This window comes from Micromys minutus (genome assembly GCF_963924665.1).
Source record: "Micromys minutus genome assembly, chromosome: 12".
Taxonomy (NCBI): domain Eukaryota; kingdom Metazoa; phylum Chordata; class Mammalia; order Rodentia; family Muridae; genus Micromys; species Micromys minutus.
The window spans coordinates 4292931-4312795 of NC_137981.1; the positions used below are offsets into that span (position 1 = coordinate 4292931).

The 19865-nt window shown below is 41.2% G+C and overlaps 1 protein-coding gene across 1 annotated transcript; it reads left to right on the plus strand.

Moving 5' to 3' along the window:
- Positions 1–1393: 1393 nt before the first annotated feature.
- On the plus strand, positions 1394–19504 carry CEP15 (centrosomal protein 15). The gene is made up of 5 exons (XM_080926591.1): positions 1394–1449; positions 2589–2672; positions 4430–4553; positions 14017–14091; positions 17489–19504. The coding sequence occupies exons 2-5, from the start codon at positions 2620–2622 to the stop codon at positions 17618–17620; spliced, it is 384 nt and encodes a 127-aa protein (XP_080782717.1). The 5' UTR covers positions 1394–1449; positions 2589–2619; the 3' UTR covers positions 17621–19504.
- The last annotated feature ends 361 nt before the right edge of the window (positions 19505–19865 follow it).

Below are 19865 nucleotides of genomic sequence, written 5' to 3' on the forward strand. Positions count from 1 at the left end.
TGCAATATTCTGGTGGGAAAATTCCAGGGAACAGTCCTGACTGAAATCCATCTCTTAGTGTTTAATATTTAGTAAGGCTTGCTTTAAATTTGGTTCAAAATAGTAGAGCTGGTTTTACTGATGAATCTCAGGATTAATATATACACCAGAATTTCCCGTTAGTACCTTGGAGTGTTGGAACTAGTCAAGGATTCTTCCTCTTTTTTCCCCCATAAAGATCTTGCTCTGCCATTTTCATCAATTCCTCCTTGTTCTCTCTGTTCTTTAGATTCAACTCTGATACACTTTTGATTACTGTCAAGCCTCTGTGTTAAAAAGCCTCTAGCACCAAAAATACAATCTAAAAGAATGGTAAAAATTAGAATTCTTCTTCTCAATGTTTTCTATCCGGAGTCTTAGCCTAGACGAATTCACACACACACACACACACACACACACACACACACACACAGTTAAAGGGAACTCTATAAAACACAATGCTCTTTTGCTGTGGAGAAAAATGTAGCTGGGGAAAGCGAATGTACATACTGAGAATGAAATGATACCTCTATTGAGGAAGTACCATTATAAGATATGAACAGCCAAGTATCACAACCTATGCCTTTATCCCAGGACCAGAGGCAGAGGCACAGGCAGAGGGAAGGACCTGTGATTTCAAGGACTAGCCTGTTTTACATAATAAGACGCTGCCTCAGAAGAGCAAAACAAAAATATATGAAGTGAAGATACCTAAGTGTGTAGGAAATAGGCTTTTAAAATAAATGAAACACCGAGTTCAAAGTGTCTAAACTGGGTGCTAAACTTAATGTAGGTGACTAGAAGGTAAAAACGGGCTGAAATGTCTTAAGTTCTTTACCAGCTGAGTAACTGTCAGTCCGGCTTTATTACTCTTCCATATCTTTGACTATAAACTGAGAATAAACAGAACTTCACAAAATTATTTCAATGAATGAAATGATGCTTAAGGGGAGAAGCGCCCTGGGACTAAACAATACAAAGCTGTGAACTTGCTGCAGTGATCTGTGTGTGACGCCAGGGCACAGCACTTGCAGACTGCTCCCCAGACTGCTCTGACGAACTGGACAGTCCTCCCACCACACACACACACACACACACACACACACACACACACACACACACACACCTTCTCCTATACAAACGAATCGAATATTCTAAGATTCCAGGAAGTCAGCTGTACTTTTTATCATATGCAGAGCCCACTTTTTAAAAGTTTGAGCTATCACCAGGTTTTTCTCCGGGTTCCTGAGGCTCCTTTAGGGTACCTTCCACAATCCCATACTCCATCAAGTGCCCCAGGCTGAGCAGAGCCACACCGTAATTAGGACTCTGCCTGACGTCAGGAGCGTAAAGTACGCAAAGATGGCTGCCTGGCCACGCCCAGGTCTTGCGCAGGCGTAGTCCATGGCGGGTTCCCGGAAGAGCTCAGAGGTGGGCGCAGTGTGGTCCCAGCCCGTGGCCCCTGAGGCCAGAGGGCTGATGAGGAGGATGCTAATGAGGGAGAGGCAGGTGATGAGGAAGGGTTCTAAGAGTTTTCCGGGCACGAACGTTGGGAATTGGGCTGGCCGTTGGGCACTTCCTCGCTTCACAAGGCAGTTTTTCTTGACGAGCCCGAAGGAGAGAAAGAGCGTCCGCAGGAGTGACTTCCAGAGGCGCGTGGACGCTGCTCTAGTTGGCTCCAAAACTCGCGGGGAGGAAGGCGAGGAAGCCGGGCGTGAGGCGGGCGGCTGTCCTCCGGCCTGGGAGCCGCCCTGCGGGGAGAAGGAGCCTGCCGTAGGGCCAGGCAGGCTCCTGTGCAGTGCTGACCCACAGCTCAGGCTTCCTGTCTGCACCCGACCCTGACGTTGAGTGTCAGAAAGTTTAGGAAAGCCTCCTTCACGCTCTTGGCCGTGTTTGACTCCCTTTTGTGCTTTTCCGCCTAGCGCTTTCAGAGCACTTCATTAGATCACCATCTATACTGGTGGAAGTTCTTAAGGGGAGCCTGTGGCTGGTGTAGTGTGCCATAGAGCTCTCCAAGTGAGAGTGCTGGCCAGCTAGGATACGCTGAGAGGACTTCATTTGAGATTTTTCCTAAGTTATACAGGAAAAAACAATACTTCCCTTGTTTGGAAGGGTCATGGTAGAACTGGGCAATCTTCCTCTGAAGGCAAGACCTTGAGTTCCCAGTTGGTTCTCATCCCTGTTTGCCTTTCTGTCTATATATGTGTACGTGCATAAGAGATAATATTTCTGTGTTGAATTTGCAGGGTTTTTTTTTTTCTGTCGGTTAAAATAAAATGTTCATTAGTCTTAGTTCCAGCTGTGTATTTGTTGAAATTCTGTTTACGATTAGAGCTTGAATGGAGGTAGTAATAGGAAATGTCTTGAGTTTACCCGATCCATGGTGTTTTTAGCAAATCTGGCAAATGCAAAGGAAATCATTAATAAAAATGTGTTTGAGTGCATTCTTTCACATTACACATGAAATTGTCAGTTTTCTCTTTTGAGAGAATTAATGTTATTTCAATACTAAGATCAAATTGAATAGCTCAACACATGGGGGAAAATAACTAAATGTTTTTATTATTTAGCAGAAAACTTATAGCCCAGCTTTGATTAAAGATGACTTCCTTGTTTACTCAAGAAATTCACCTTTCTAAAAGACACGAAGAAATGTAAGTTTTTGCAAGATACTCCACATATGCTACTTTTTTTTGTTTTTGTTTTTGTTTTTTCCTGAAACAGGAAGACTTAATGTGAAAGTGTCATTTTCTGACAGGACATTTTATTGTAGATAATTTCATTGTCTCTTAAGAATGAGATTAAATGGCACAATTACATTCCAAACACCCATATATCTATTTCTTTTTACACATTAATGTCAAAAGGTTCCCTTCCTTCACGCTTCCTAAAGTTCCCATTAGATTTTAATAGAAACTTCATGGTGGCAGGGTTCTGAGACGGGGTCTCATGTAATGCAGACTGGTCTTGAACTTTCTACACAACCGAAACTGATCCTGAGCCACTGACCCTTCTTCTGTCTCCGGAATGCTTAGAGTAAGGTAGTTACGGTTACATCATGCTTGGCTCTTTTCTTTTATAGTAAAAATTTCAAGCCTTTATTAAACACCCTCAATTAAATAATTGTGTGTGTGTAAATATGCATGTGTGAGTATGGATGGTCAGGATTCCAGAAGAGGGTGAGAGGGCACCAGAGCTCCTGGAGCTAAGACTTAGAGGCAGTTGATTGCTGCTTATGTGGGTGCTGAGAACTAAATTCAAGTGCTCAAGAAAAGCAACAAGAACCCATCACTTCTGAGCCACATCTCCAGCTCCAAGCTTGGCTTTCAGTAGATTTCTTGACATTTCCAGAGCTGTCTTTATGCTCATGGAGTTGACCTGTATAGTCATGGGTGTTACACTTGTTTGAATGTTCAAATATCATTGTGTTTAATCACTTTGCACTTAATTCAGCATATTGCATAGGTAGCCATGGTTTATAGTTAATATTAACCTTCATCTTATCTGGGGGACTCTCAGATTTTCCTATTGTTTAATTACCAGATCTTGCTCTTTGGCCTTCTAATACACTATTTTCAGAAAAACATAAACAACATAAATGTTCATTGACCTTTTCAGTTCTACATATGAGACATCTGTATAAAACACTTATTATATATTTTATTATTTAATTATATTGTTTTCTATATACCACTTACATATTTTTCATTATTGCACAAAATTCTCATCATTTAGGGAACCAAAAACCTTCTAAAAATGAATGAAATATTTGTGTTATATATAATGAAATAGTTAAAGAATATACTCATAGCTTCTCTTCTCTCCAAACACTGGTTTACCTTGTAAGCATGCATACATCTATACTGCCTCTTACTCATATATCAAACCATCATCCTTCTCTTGGAAAAAGAGATAAAAAATATTTTTATTGCTTCTTCAAACATATGGAAGTTTAGCACAATTCTAAATGTGTAACATGAGATTCAGGGGTACTGAAGTGTTAAGCAGAAGGTTTCCTATAGCAAGTTATAGCAATGTATATGTGTGGGGAGGTATATATAACCATGTGTACAAGGATATATGTATTACAGTTTGCATTTTCACCAAAAATTACATATCTCCAACACTCTACAATAATTTCAAAAGACCGCAGAAGCTAAAAAACAGAGGCATATACTTATAGCATTTGGGAAGTATATGCTAATGAAAACAAGAATAATTTTACCCAGATTGACTTAAGACACCGTAAACTATCTTTTCCTTTTCTCATTAATGATGTAATAATTGGCTTTTAGTAACAGTTCGTTGCTGAGGTGAGATGCAGTTAAGAAAGAAATGCTGTATATTGGTGAAACAATAAACTGTCTGCTTTTCAGTTTTTCCTTTTTATATAATCTTCACTTCTTTCCAGAGTATCACAAAGATTAACGTTACTTCAGAAGATGAAAAATAAATTTGGAGATCAAAACACAGAAAGGGCATCGCTCCTCCAAGCCACTGAGACTGCTTCTAGAAGGAACCTCCAGGTCCTGCAGGTATTTCCCATGACCTGGGTGTAGATGTTTTCCCCTGTTCTAAGGTATTTACATGCATCTCACAATTTTGACTCGCATCGTTTCTTTGTTTTTAGTAACTAGCAGAATTAATGAGCCAATGTCTTTTTCAAGCCCATGTTAGTTAGGCAAATAGCATATGGATTCTTGCTTTTTGAAAGTGAAAAAAAGTGAAGTTTACATAAGCTAAATTTTTTTTCTGTCAACCAAAAAAATCAATGACGACAGGAAGAATATTAAGGTCACTTTTGTGCAAGAAGCAGCAAAAAGCATATTCTTCCGTTTTTCTTACACTCCCCTTTCAAGGAGGACCGAAAAGACCGTAAGCTGTGACGTGTATAGACCCAACTCAAATACTAAACAGCACAAAAACAAGAACCATTTGATTTTGCCCAACTAATTCCACAGTGAGTACACAGAATTCACTGTGTGAGAGTTCATTTCTCAGACCCCTTTGGGTGGTTATGGAGTAGGTGGTCAAAGTGTATGACTGCATAGGGCCTCACCATTTGGTCAATGTGCCCATTTGGAATAAAATCATATGTGTAACAGTTTTGGCTGCTTGCTATACTATGCTTCCAGAATTGTGTGGATTCATCCATAATTAAAGCCCTAGAGTTTGCTTCCATTCAAGCTTCCAAGAGATCCTATGACTAAAACATTTGGTAGTAAGACTATATTATTTAAGTTATAAAGCAGTGTTTTCAGTTTTTATTGTTAAATATTTTCATCGATAGGCATGATACAGCTATCTTCTATCCTCACTACAGGATAAAGGGAGAGGAAAATTCAGTTATCTTCTCAGCTTCTGGCAGTTTGATCCACAGTAATTTAAGTCACAGCCATAGTGCTACCAAAGCATTCTATATTGCCATATGTCTTACTTGCCCAATGGTGTTAACAATATTTATTTTTAAATGGAAATATATAGGATACTCTGGAAATTGCTGTGAAAAGTTAGAGAAACTAAATTGGAAGACTTGATTGCTCTACCTGGAGCACGTGGTGTGCTGTTTGGTTATCAGGGGTTTTCCTTTTAATGAGCAAGCATTTGATGAATGCCTGGAGCTGAAAGTAGAGGTAACAGAGAAAGAGTATCATGGACTTTCTTTCTTCAGGGAGGCTACAGTTAGAGGGCGCCAGACTGGGTGAGCTCCTTATCACCAAAGACTGATGCTCTGTATGAGTGGATACTCAGTTAAGTGGAGAAGGATGAATGGCGGCTATGAGGGTTAAGACTGAAAACGTGCTTGAGGGCTTTTTGTAGGATAGAGACTTTCCCAAAGCATTTTGCATAAACTTATGATTTTGGTGTGATTTCTTTGCTCTGAATATCAGACATAATTAGTGATTCAGAACTAATGTAAAAATATTAGTAGAGACCTCTGAGGTGAGGCTCACCTCACCTATATTGAAATGATTAAGACATGCTACTGGATTCTTAAGTAAGAGTCAAGGACAGAAAGATGAATAGCCCCATCACTGTTACTGAGATGATGAACTAATCGTTTGAAAACTCACAGGACACAGAATTGTATTTGTTCAGAGTCTGTAATGGTTTGAATTAAAAAAAAAAAAGTGCCCCACAGGCTTACACGTTTGAACACGTGGTCTCCAGTTAGTGGAGCTGTTTCAGAAGAGTATAGAATCGTTAAGAGTTAGCTTTATGGGAGGAAGTGTGTTACGGGGAGTGGGGGGGACGTGAGTTTATAGCCTTGCCTCACTTCCAGTGTGCACTCCCTGTACCCTGCATGTAATTGATATGTGATCTCTAAACTTCCTACTACTACTACTACTACTACTACTACTACTACTACTACTACACACACACACACACACATTTAGAAAGACTGATTTTCTCCTTAGATAATTCAATAGGGAAATGGGCCGGAGAGAAGGCTCCGTGGTTAGGAGCACAGGCTGCTCTTCTAGAGGAACAAGTTTGATCTTCAGTTCCCACATGCTTGCTTACCAACATCCGTAACTCCAGTGTGGGGGGTCTGATACCTCTTCTAACCCCACAGGGTTCTTGCACACAAATACTGCACAGCCATACACTCAGAAACACACATATACACCTAAGAGTTAATTGTTTAAAATGAACAGAGAACCTATTCTTTAATAGAGGTAAGGCTAGAAGCTAAAAAAAAAAAATAGCCATCAACCCAGTTTCCTTATATTTTCTTTTGTATTTTATATAAAAGTTTTATAATAAGTTCTGTATACACACACACATACATACATCTGCGAACTTCTAAGTTGAATAGATTGGGTATAGTAAGTGCAATGCAACTAAGGACCTATGGATATAACCCATCATAAGTTCAGGAACATCAGCACATAAAAAACAGAATGCACTGGCCTCCATAACTGAAAGAAAAGTTTAGAGTGCTAGGAATTCCCAGACCGTCATAGTGAAAGGAACCTGAACAGACACAATGCCTGCCTTCATAGTATCGTGCGAATTTATTGAACACTTACTGCATCACAGGTACGGTGATTGTTGAAGGTGACCTCTTCCCTGCCTTTGTTTGACATACTTTAGTTACATATGTGTTTTAAAATCCTGTGTTGCTTTCATTTTTAAAAACTTTCAAAGCAGCATCAGTGGTGCTAATATAGATGTCACTGTATAAAAATAAGATAAATAGAATTTGAATCTTGTAGAATTTTGGTTGAAAGATGTTTTCTGGGGCGATAGGGTGCTAGAGGGTAGACCCAGGCCCTCATGTCTGCTAAACACTCTACCAAAGAGCTACTTTCCACTGCCCAAGGGAGGGATTGTGTTTAGAGGACGGGTTTGGGAGGGTGGGATTAAACCCTAAGCAAGCATTCCACTGCTGAACTATATTCCCTGACCTTATTTTACTTTTGATGTATATACTGGGGAAGAGGGTGCCATAGATTTTGTGAGGCTCAGAGGATAATTTGTGGAAGAGATTTCTCTATCTGCCATGTGGGTTCTAGAGATTGACTCAGGGTTCCAGCCTATCCTCAACACAGCTTGCCTTACCCACCCACCGGCCTGCTTTTCCTCTTGAAATAAGGTCTGGGCTTCCCAGATTTCTCTTTAACTTACGGTGTTGCCTCGATCGGAAATGAATGTGCAAACAATAATCCTCCTGCCTTGGTCTCCGGAGAAGCTGTGATTACAGGCCTGTGTTACCAGGCCCAGCTTATGGGAAAGACATTAAATAGCACCTCTATTACATTAGATTCTTACCAAGAGGTTAAACATTATTTCTAACATTACATGTTTCTCAAAGGTTTAAAGATAGATAAAAGTGACCTTGACCTGCCTTCCCTCGTTCTCCTGGGGGAGGTTCTTATTTGCCCAGAGTTACTCATCACAAAATTATTTATACATATATTTTGACCCCAACAAAATCACAGTGAATGTGATAACGTTCCTGTGAAGTCATTTGTGAAAGACAAACTATATGAATAGGTCAGATGAAACAAAGTGAGACGGGCACAAGGGGACCAGCAAGGGAGGAGAGGGCGTGCGGAGGAGGAAGGGGATGAGTGCAAACAGAACATGGTGACACACACCTGTGGGAATGCCCTAACAGCGTCCATTAGTTTCTATGAGTTATTTTGCTAAAAGCAGCATCAAGTGCAGGGAATTTTTTAGAAAGGAGACATAAGGAAAAGACTAATCCCATGAAATATTTGACATCTTAGTGAATTAATTGAATCTAAAGCAAGACAATGCTGAGTCAAATATCAGTCAATGATTGTCATAGGAGATTATGTACTTAGAAAATACAGGCTGAGTGACTTTTCCCTATCACTATCCACTGGAATATCCGCCTTAAAAACAATCAGCGTTGGTGTGCAGTTAGAGGAGGGCATTTTGTTTGTAAACATACTTCTGTGTTATAAAATGTGATCTCTCCCTGTTCCCCTCCCAAAAAGCTCAGCCTCACAGAGCAAGGCCTTTCACAGGGAAGTTGTACAAGCCCTGCAGGCAAAGAACCAATAGGAAACTGTTACAGCCAGAAATAGAATGGTGTTCTACTGAGGTCAGCCTGGAAGCCATCACGGGACAGTTAGTAGTTGAGCAGGAACTACTCAATGGATGTCATTGGCCTAGATGGCCAATGACCGATACAAACTACTTTTAATAAAGACAAAAGAAACAGCTGAACCTACGTGCATAAGGCCTAGGCTGGATCCCCAGAAACATAAAATCCAACCTAAAAGTAAGTTAATTTCTGAAGTATTTATAAAATATTGCAAATGTTTGCTTTAAAAATATTTTCTCTCTAGCCTTCAGTGATTGAATTGTATTCCATGCTTGAGTACATTAGAGCTAACAACTGCTGCCCTTCAAGGCCTGCTGGGTTAGGTCACTGGGTAAGAGGATTAAGAGTGGAAATCTAGAGACGCCAAGTTTGTGTTTGGTGTTTGGGGCAAGAGCACACCAGTCTGGTGTTAGTGACCACAGACTAGAAATATTCTACAGCTATAGACCAAACACACAGAAGAACCATCAAGGGCTAGGTACAAGTTCCAAGCCAGTCTCATCAGTGAGGCAACTTTAGCCTAGCTCAACATAACACAGCAATACTCAAGTTTCAAAAGAAAAACAGTCATATTGTGTTCCAGTTATCTTATTCCTTCTCATTTGACTTCTGATTTCTATTTGTTTAAAGAGGATCTGCTCCATGTCAGTTACCTAGTGGCATGCAGTTAATGTGGGAAACAGTATACTGAATGCTTGATTCCTTTTGTGAATTTACTTGTTTTTGTTTTTCAGAGCTGGGTATCAAATCTAAGCTCTTGTACATGTTAGGCGGTTACGAAGGCACAATTCCTGCCCTGTATTTAATTATTTCATAAAGATTTGTTTATAATAATGTGTTATACACAGGAGTTCAGGTGCCCGTGAAGGCCAGAAGCGGGCATCTGATCCTCTGGACTGGAGTTTCAGGCCCTTGTGAGGTACCTGATTTGGGTGCTGGGAACCAAGCCACTGAGTCGTCTTCTTCAGCCCCTGCACTGAGTTTTTTAATAATATCAGTCTCTCCCCATTCTTCCAGTGTGTCTTGTGAGATGTTGTTTTGCTTTTAATTTACCTGAGATTTGAAATGTTTCAGCTCTGTGACTCTATTCTATATACTCAGATTAGGTCATTCTACCAAATGGAAGGCTCTTCGAGCCCCAGATACTGTCACCATATAGTAAACGTCGTTGACAGTTTGCTCTTTCTGACCTGCTGGGTTCTTGCAGACTCCCTGTCTCTGCCATCCAGACTTGGAATTGGTCATTACTTCAGGGAGCTCTGGCTCCTTTTGGCAGGAAATATATTTAGAGCTCTCAATCTGGGCACTGGGACTATTTATTGCAACTTCTTTGATTTTCCTTTTTGAGATAAGATACAACAAGAACTCCTATCTGTAATTCCAATTCAGTTAAAGTATTGCAAGGTTTTTAACTTAAAACCATTGATTTTTGTGCCTCTAATTCCCCCTACCCCCTTATACCAGAAACCTTAGTTCTGAACTGAGTGTGACAGCTCACACCTGGAATCTTGGGAGGTGAAGCAGGACTGCTGTGAATTTAAGGCAAGCCTGGGCCACAGATTGAAGCCTACTTTGGAAAACAAAGCCAAATGCTTGGTCCTCAAAGAGCTCCCCAACACTACATATGTGTATGCAGTAGTTTCCCTAATCTGTGTGGCTTATGCTCCAAGACATCCTAGCAGGCATGCGGAACCATGGATAATGCCACATCCTATGTACAATGTTCACTCATATTTGCACACTTGTAATGAGACTTCATTTATAAATACGGCGAGGAAAAGAATTGGCAACAATAAAGTATGATGATTATATTCTGATAAAAACTGGGTGGGTGTAGTTTCAGGGGGCTGTACTGAACTCGCTCTTCCTGTAGTGTGCCTCTGTGGCAGCATGAAAGTGAGGTGCGTGTCCACATACTTGCCTACCACACAAGGGTCACGTAGATACACGCTCTGTGATACTGCAAAGGCTGATGTAACAACCCAGACAACTGCCAAGCGACCAGTGCAGCATACTGGCAGAGACGGTGTGCAGCCCAAGATGAAGGGAAGTCATGGAAACCTCACTGTGCCACTCAGAATGGTACACACTTACTAGTCGTTTGTTCTGATGCCCGTGTCCAAGCTGGAGATTGATGCCAAGGCCTCATGTCTGCTGTGCTAGCACACACTGTCCCCAACTTTCAACTTGCTATCTGCAGTCCACTGTCACCCATGGAATCTGAGACTGCACATCAGAACCAAGGATAAAGACAACTGCTGCAGTGACTGTCCCGTGATACAGACATCACTACTGCCACCATTATGACCACCAGAAGTGCTTTGTAGTAAGACACTTTGCTTCTAGGCTTGTCCTACAGGGGGAGTTCAGTCAATACTATGTTCAAGGACCAGCCAATGGTTGTGCCCCCACTAATACAGTACATCTGTTTAGCTTGGTTGCCAACTTCTGAGATAACTGCTCAGTCCTTTTTATCAACCAATCTATTTATGTATTCTACATCCTGACCACAGTTTCTCCTACCTCCTGTCCTCCCAGCCCTCTCCTTGTTCCTCCACCCTCATCCATTCCTTCTCTGCCACTCCTCAGAAAAGGGGAGGCCTCCCATGAATATCAAGCAGCCCTGTCATCCAGCTCTGCTCAGACTTTTAAGGTTCTAGTGGCAGATCTGTAAGACAGAGTGACAATCTGTAGGCAAGTAAGTCCAGCTTGCTCCGGCTCTCTGCTCTGGATTTTTCCTTGCTCATCTTCAGCACCATTTTTGTTTGTTTGTTTGCTTGTTTTTCTTTTTAAGTTTTGGAGTGTACTCAAGAAACCTTGCAATTATAGTTATCTATTTAGTGAGTATTTAAGTGCACATAAAAAAGACATGTATACCGTGTATACAGCTGTTAGCGAGGGGGCTGTTGTATGGAAATATCAGGATGAACTTCTTACAGGATGTGCTCATCAAACTGTGGTCTTTTTGTTCGTTTGTTTTACGACAGTCAGGCAAAGGAAGCCACACTTTATCCTGTTTACCTGGGCATCCATTGTTTGTGAGTCTAAGGAATATGAAGATAGATTTCAAGTAGTTGTTTAACCAACAAGTCAATCCTAGGACAGTTATGGGATAAAACAGAATATTATCTTGGCATGTTTCAAAGCAAATACTCATTGAGTGCTTGAATGAACAAATCAGTACTGAGACTGTAGGCCTGGGAATGAAGGGAAGAACAGTAGAGAGCTCTGTGGTCCTGCTCTCAAGGAGTGAGGCAGCATGAAAATGAGAGTGCAGCAGAGGCACTGCTCAGACCCCAGCCCCACGCAGCCCACTCAACGAGGGGCTTTACCCAGGAGATCCATGAGAGGCTGGGTGGAAACCTAGCCCTTCTCTACAATTTGTTTGAAGGTGGGTAAGAGGCAGTCACGAAAGAAGAGAGTAAACGTGAGACAAATGCCACACATCTTAAGAAAGTCATACTTACAAGTAAAGCTGCAGAGGAGAGGTCACCTAAGTGCTAAGGAAGCATTCCGTGATGTGGCGGTGTGGGTAGCTGTAGTATCTGCCTCCGCTGGTGCCTGCTCTTTTGTTTGCTCATCTGCTTCTCTGTAACATATGAAGTGTCCTTATTTTCTGTCTTCAAAAAATATCTTGATAATATCAGAGCTTAAGTGTCACCCAGATCTGCCCCTGACAGCAACAGTGGACTTTATTCTCGGAGTCCTGGCAGAACTGAGGCCACAATTATTCTGTGTTTTGTTTGCTGGATTACTAACAATAAAGTATAACTTCCACAGACCTCATCAAGTCTCAGTTAAACAATCACAGAGTCGTTGTAGCTCTGTATCTGTCATGGCATCAGCATGTATCGTTAACAGGAATCTTAGCTGTAGCTTCTGGTAGGGGATAGACATGCTAGCCTCAGTTTTTATATCCCTGAATTGTATATTTTTCCTTCAAATCACCTTCCCCTAGACAGCAGGTGGATTAATGGTTGTGCAACTTTGGGGAGTCCCTTTAGGGAATTTCCTGTTTTTCCTTTTTACATTTCACACCCATCCCTTGCTCCCGCCGCTACCATCTGCTATCCTTTTTCTCCTGTTCAGCATTGGCTTCTTCACACCCCACTCCCACGCCCTCTTCCACTTCTCGCCGTCTGTCCAACAGCCCTCTACTTAGACTGCTCCGATGCACGTACATGGATCAAGGGAACTTTGTGCTAGCAATGCACTGAGCTCAGAGGAGACACAGAAGGTGCCAAGCCTTGCACCCAGACCTCTGTGAACCTAAGATAGTAAGTGTGCTCTAGACAGCAGAGCTGGTGGTGTGAGAGCATTTCTTAGCCAGACTCAAATGTTTTTGTAACAACATACAGGACTCCACATTTCTGTGCATGTGTTTAAGGTGTGTAGGGAAGGAAATATTACACCAGGTTAAGCTTAATTGTGCTGCTGTTTTATAAGCATAGAAGAAAATATGCTCATCTTGAAATTAAACTACAAATTTAAGTGTGGTTCTTGAATGCCATCCATTGAGTGATATACTGCCTAGCAATTAAATTAGCATGAAAACCCAATCCTAAATACCTGTAGCTCGTTTATCGGACAGCCTGGGGGCTGCAAATGGCCAAGGATAGCCAGAACTGCAAACTCTCACTTAAACCATTATTAAATGAGAAAGAGTGGAACTCGATCTTGGAGCTCCTAAACATGAACTTGGTAACATGTGTAGTAGAATATTTTTTAAAACTCCTATTACAAAGTAGCAAGATAACTCATTAAGGAGCCATAACTATGTGAAATGCTTGCATGGTGTAACATTCTAACTGGAACACTGATAAAACATGTGCCGTCTCTATGCTAGGCGCATAATCTGCCGAGCTCACACTGCAGAGCACAGTATGAGTCTGTCTGCTTTGCATCTCAGTGATTCTTTATCATTCCACGTTCCCTGTTTTAAGGCTGATATAGTTAATGCTCTGATCATTTCTTTTTGTTGTTGTTGTACTCATTTTTGTACCAAGAATCTCCTTGTGTAGCATAGACTGGCCTTGAACTCAGTCTTCCTGCCACTGCCTCCCAAGTTCTGGGATCATGGGTGTTCTTCAGCACACCCAACTCTGAGCATTTTTAAAGGAAACATTTTTGTTTTTCAGACTAGTTACTGGCATTTACTAGCTATTCGAAGTAAAAAGGTAGAGCACAGAAGTACCACCATGTTCTCATGTTAAATGAGAAACCCTGCACACAAGGCGGAAGTGGGTTACTTGATTTACAATAAGGGTCCTGACCCGTGTCCCTCCATTACAGCACAAACTCACCATATCCAGAAAAGGGCTGAGGTGAGATTGGAATACAGGCACCGGGGGTGTGTAGGTGCCATTTGTATTATATATAAATATACTTCAGTTCTAAAATGCTGGTGTCTGTTATAGGACATAGATGCTGCAGTGAAGGCTCTTCAGACCAAGCTGACCCCACATCCACAGCCTGCAACGCTTTCTCTTGAGGTAAGACCCTAAGTTAACTCTAACAAGAAGAACAACTGTAAGTTCCATGTAAGTTCAACAAGGGCTTCCCAGCTGTATTGCCCAGTTTTTAGTTAATAAAATAAGCGATAGAGATTGGTTAATATTTGTATGTCCACAGTACAGTGTTTTACATGTTCTTAGCAATTAAGGGATATCTTGATGAAAAAAGTATCTAATTGGAATTGATAATTTTTAAAAGTCTGCATCCAGTTTGTGTTTATGTGCATGTGTGTGTGCACAGCACACATTCATTTACAAGTGCTATGCATGCACACATGCTGTGGTACTTATGTGGAAGTGAGAAGATAATAATGTGGACTCTGGGAACACATTCAGGTAATCAGGCTCAGTGACAAGTGTCTTACCTGCCAGCCATCCCATTGCTCTAATGGAATATTGATCATGGCTATTGCTGTCCCCCAACTCCCTTAAAACGACCTGTTACGTCCAGTTAGAGCTGCCCTGTGTGCATGTGAGGGATTCACTGGAGCATGGCAAACCCAGCAGTTACCACCGCCTCAGCAAAGACTGAGTCTCCGTCCCCTAACAGCTTTTCATCTGTCCCCTCTCTGCTGGGGTTTTGGCTGCCTTGGTCCTGTGTAGGTGACCACAGCAGCTACATGCTCATGACTGTGATAGCCTTGTCATGTCCAGAAGACAGCATTTCAGACACTCGTCTCCACCCTCTGACTTTTACATTCTTTTGGCCTCCTCTTCTAAGTAGACTTGCCCTGCAGAGATAGACAGTGTCAATCCCAGAAGACATAAACTTTCAAATGAAAATTACATGCTTCCTATGAGTTATTGGTCAAGAAGCCTGCAAAGTCTCCAAGATAAAAAAGCCTATTGCTACTGGCATCATACTTGGTTACCTACCATAAGTGCATGGTAAGGTGCTGTCGCTAAAGACACCATATACTGGCTTCTAGACTGGAGAAGTGAATTTCAAACCAACAGGAAACTTCCTCCCTGCTGCCTAGGTATTATAGTATCAGGAGGTACTGTGTAGGCTGCTGGGAGAGAAAAGATATCAGTAGTCTTATCGAGTACTGAACTCTAGGTGCTCTACTACCAACCTGCCAGGCAAGATGTGTCCCCTACTACAGTAGTGTCACAACTGTTAATGGGGTATCTAACTGCTTTCTCATTGGATTTCACACCTGCTCCATGTTTGATACTGAAATCCTGGTCAAAAGTCCATGACTATGGAGGTCATGGGCCCTAGAATATTGTTATTTTCTTAAATGGGCATGCTGTCAAATTGCCTTTCAAACATTTATGCTTCTACCCGTAGACATTGACTGTTGTCTGCCTCCATCAGGGAAACTTCCTTCTGCAGTGGGCAGCACTCCGTGCAGCTGCAGAACTGGCCAGAGTGCTGAGAATGGGAGACTGGGTGCTCATCCTGAATGGGCACCAAGTTCCACCAAGGCTCAGGAAACATGGAGCAGAAGTGTTATAAAACATCTTGTCCTGTTACATTGAAGCAACTGTCCTAATAAACCAGAACAGACGATAGGCTGTGACTCTTCATGTGACAGGGTGCCCAACCAAGCCGTGCATTTTAGAAATGTTAGGAGGAGCAATGGTGTTCCTAGACCAGACTGTGGCCAAAGCCATTCTGTTGCAAACCACCAGTAACGTGGCAGAGGGCTGAGACAGGAGACTGCCGTGAATCTACACAGGGAGAGAAGAAAAATCATCTACCTTAATGCCTATACCACAGTACAGCAGTTTTATTAGCTCAGATTTAGATTTCAAAAGCAGATTGGAAGATAACTGGCAAAGTGAGCCGTCCTTGGAATATGGAAGTGTTTGTGGGGCTGGGAATTTACCACATGGAAGACAGTTTCATTTTCTACTTCTAATGGCCTTTCTCAGATGTAATTTTTCTTTTTGCCCAATTGGGGATAAGAATAGACTCAAAAGTCTGAGGCTGAGAATCTGCCCCTCAATTTTCTGTGTCATTTAGGGTAACAAAAAAAAAAAAAAAAGTGATCAAATGCAAAAAAAACTCTAGCTCAAAGTTGTGCATTGGGTATGTCCTCCTTTGTTGAATTCACCAATGCCTTATTTTAGCAAATACAGGGCCCACACAATAGTGGTTAATTCAGCCGTGAAGGGCACAGAGCTCCCTCCCCCATCTCTGGCCTTGGATAGTATTCTGAGCTACTCTGGCACAGCAGGGTCACTTTTATCTTACACACATCACGCTGTTTCTCAGACCACATGCACGGATGTATAGATATTTAGAATCTCTCACGCCATCTTTAAACAGCAGAATCACTGTACCTTTGTCATGCTCAGAGGGAAAAATTTTGTGTTCCAAGTGCTGTCTGACTCAGTGCTGAGTTACTCTCCCCCAGATACTGACTTTGTTCATCCAGTAGAAAATGCCATCCCATGATGCAAACGTTGGCCTCTTTAGAGATCACCCCAAGCCCATCAAAACTCCTTCCCAGAGTGCAGCAGGAAAGCACAGAGCTCAACAACTGTAGACACAACAGACATACACATTCCAATCTGCAAGTCATTCTCATCACTGGGTACAATACCTTAGTTATTTTCTCATTATAAAAGTCTGAAGAGCTGGAGAGCTGTCTCATCGGGTAAGAGCACTTGCTGACTAAGCTTGAAGACCCGAGTTTGGACCCCACCGCCCACTTAAAGGGCCAGGTGTGGCCTGAATGCCTTAAGCCCAGCATTGTGGAACAAGACACAGGAGGACCGCCATTGCCAGACTAGCTCCAGGATCAAAGGCATTGTCTGAAAGGAGTTAGGTAGAGCGTAATAGATGGACTTTGCTGTATCCTTGTTTCCATGGGCATGTGTGTACACACAGGTGCACATACACCACACATGAAAACATTGTACACAAGCACATAAATTTAAGAAAAATGACAATCTGTTGTGTCAAGTATTCTTTTAAAAGACTTTCGGATATATATCACATACCTCATGTATAATCTTTTGTGACCTTTTTCACTATGGATAACCCCAGTTATGGAATGTAGAATAGTAAACAAAAATACTTAATCACAGGTACCGTAAATGACAGTACTGATAATAATCACAAGGCTGGCCACAAGAGGGCGTGTAAAATCACAGTAAAATTTAAAGCCTTCATTCTGCCAGGCTCTGGTTTGCCGAGAAATTTGAAAATCAATTCTAGTAAGTAGCCAGGTTTTTCCCCCCAAAATTAACATAAAATATAGTGAAGAGGAAATGCACTCTACATATATGTGTGTGAGAGAGTGTATACTTGCACGCATACACACTGGAGATAATAAACATTTAGACTATTATAAAGCGGCAAACTCAACTGTTTGATTGTTTGATATGCTTTCTTACTTTGTTTCTTCTTCTTTTTCTTCAGATTCGATATTGGGCATCAGTAGAAGAACATGTCCCCAAATGGGAACCGTTTCTTCTAGGAAAAGCGCTGTATCCGATTGGGGCTAAAAATCAAAGTGAAGTACCATTCGTTCAAAACGAGGCGAAGTCATAACTTATGCATATGCTCTCCAAAAAAAAAGAAACGAAAACCCACCAAAACCCTATTTGATCAAACTATGTAAGTCATGGCAGGAACAATGGAAGAAGTTTTATTTTGTTAATGTTTTCTATTGTTTCACTGCTTCCTCGGCAACATTAGTATGAGAGTTTGCTGAAAAGTCTCAGGCTACCCCTTGCACGAACATAGATTTGCCAAGAAAAGTTAAATATTAGTGGTAAGACAGAAAGTTTGTTAAAGATGGTATTAAACCAGTGTTGTGTGTGCTTAAAACCCACACCATCATTCTCAACTAAACGGGTTGGCTGCAGGTATCCTGTCATCGTGGTTTTCCACCATTCACTATGGGAACAGAAGCAGGAACGAGGCGCTGGCTTGTTTACATGAAAGTCTGCCATTCTTAGCTGTTCTTATTCAATAATAGTTATCAGAAAATGGATTTGTGGGATTGTGTGCCTCAGACAGACTTCTCCAAGTTCTTCAATACATAGTAACGTAAAGAGTTCAATACATAACCAGTTCCAGAAAGGCTTGGGTGGTTGTGAAAAAGTTCTGTGAGAGCTGGGAATGGCTACTGAATTCTGACAGGCTGTTTGAAGTTTACCAACCCTGTGAAAACAAATACACCTCTCCATGCTATCTTTCAACTGGCCCTCCCCCTCATTTCTGTCACCATTATCTCTAAAACTTAAAAATAAAACAAACTCAGAGAGCTGTGGTCACCACCCTCAACAGAGCTTTGAGTGTCCGGTTCTCTGCTGGCTGCCTGAGCACTGGGAAGAAAGCTGAGTGTAGTTTCCTAGCTGTGGGGGTAGCTTCTGGCTAAGAGCCTGCACTGTATCATAGTGCACTATTCTGAATCAAAAATGTGGTTTTATTGTGGTAGGTAAAGGTTCTTTGGTTTCTGTTTGTTTGTTTGGGGTTTGTTTTTGGATTGTTAACTTTAAGATAAAAATCTCACTCTATAGACCAAGGTAGCCTTGAAGTCACAGATATTCTCCTGCTTCAGCCTCTGAATACTGGGATTACAGGTATGAGTCCTGGTATTTAGGTCATTTGTATTTTTAAAAGAAAACAGAATAAGTTGAAATATACACAAGCCCTCACTACAACAAAAATGCTAGTAAAGTATCCATTGTAAAACACATTCCTGTTCACTGCCATCTTGGAAGTGTCCTGTTGAGTGGGTGTTGGTGTGTAACAATAACATTGTTTTCATAATATGTGCTGGCAGATTAGCACACTTCTCTGCAGTGTTAACACTTGTAATTAAGGAACAAGCAGCACAGGGTGTCAGTCCGATGACAATTTCATATATGGTGTCACAATACAAAATGTCACAAAATATTAGAGCTGTTATATAACTATAAAAAGTACCGGCTTAAGAGCTGAAGGCATCTTTAAGAGCGGAGACAGAGATGGGAGGAAATGGAACACTGACTTAGCGGCCAGAACAATTTTATACATTCTCAAGACTGTCATGAAAACAAATTGATAATTTTTTCTGTTACATTACAGTTTGGGCTCCAGCCATCCAGTTGATTTAACAGGAAAATGCAGGTTTCTTAACAGTTCCAAATCAGTAAACAGATTTAGATGTAGAAAGGAACATGAGGAAGGATTTTTTTTTTTTAAACATCCAGTCTCCTAGCATATGCACATAAAAAGGTGAATGAAGAAACGTGAAACTTATTTCTTTTTAGTCAAGTGAAAAAAGGCTAACCATTTGTTAGCTGGTAAAATATTGTGTCAAGTAAGCCGGAACATTCCAAAATTAAACAGTGGTTGATATGTTAACGTCCTCAAATATTTGAGTGCACACTTCCTTTGAGATCTGTAAATTAAATCACCAGTAGGTTGAATTAAAATACAAAATGAATGGCAATGTAACCTCTCAGGAAAAGCTTTGTGTTTTCATTCTCCCCTCATTGATTGACTTGCTAGCTTGGTTTGGGTATTTTTTAAAGTATAATCTAATAAAGCTTACACAGTTTAGGGCAAAGAGAAGGTGTTTAAAGGCTGTAACTGAGCCATTTCTTCATTTTGGTTAATACTTCACAAATTTCCACAGATGACTTTATTCTTGGCCCCTACAGAGACTACCCCACCCCATCCTGCCTTGTAGACTGTAACAGATTGCACCACATGGTGTCTGTTAAAAAAAAATCCCATGGGCTCTGGATATCCCATTAAAGGGCTTTATATTTCTGTGGGCAAATTAGCTTAACACAGAAATTTC

Excerpts from the sequence above, each read along its gene's own strand:
- CEP15 (XM_080926591.1), top strand. The coding sequence starts at position 2,620 with ATGACTTCCTTGTTTACTCAAGAAATTCACCTTTCTAAAAGACACGAA. Across the intron at positions 2,673-4,429 it reads TCTAAAAGACACGAAGAAAT|AGTATCACAAAGATTAACGT; the intron begins GTAAGTTTTTGC and ends ACTTCTTTCCAG. Across the intron at positions 14,092-17,488 it reads CTGCAACGCTTTCTCTTGAG|ATTCGATATTGGGCATCAGT; the intron begins GTAAGACCCTAA and ends CTTTTTCTTCAG.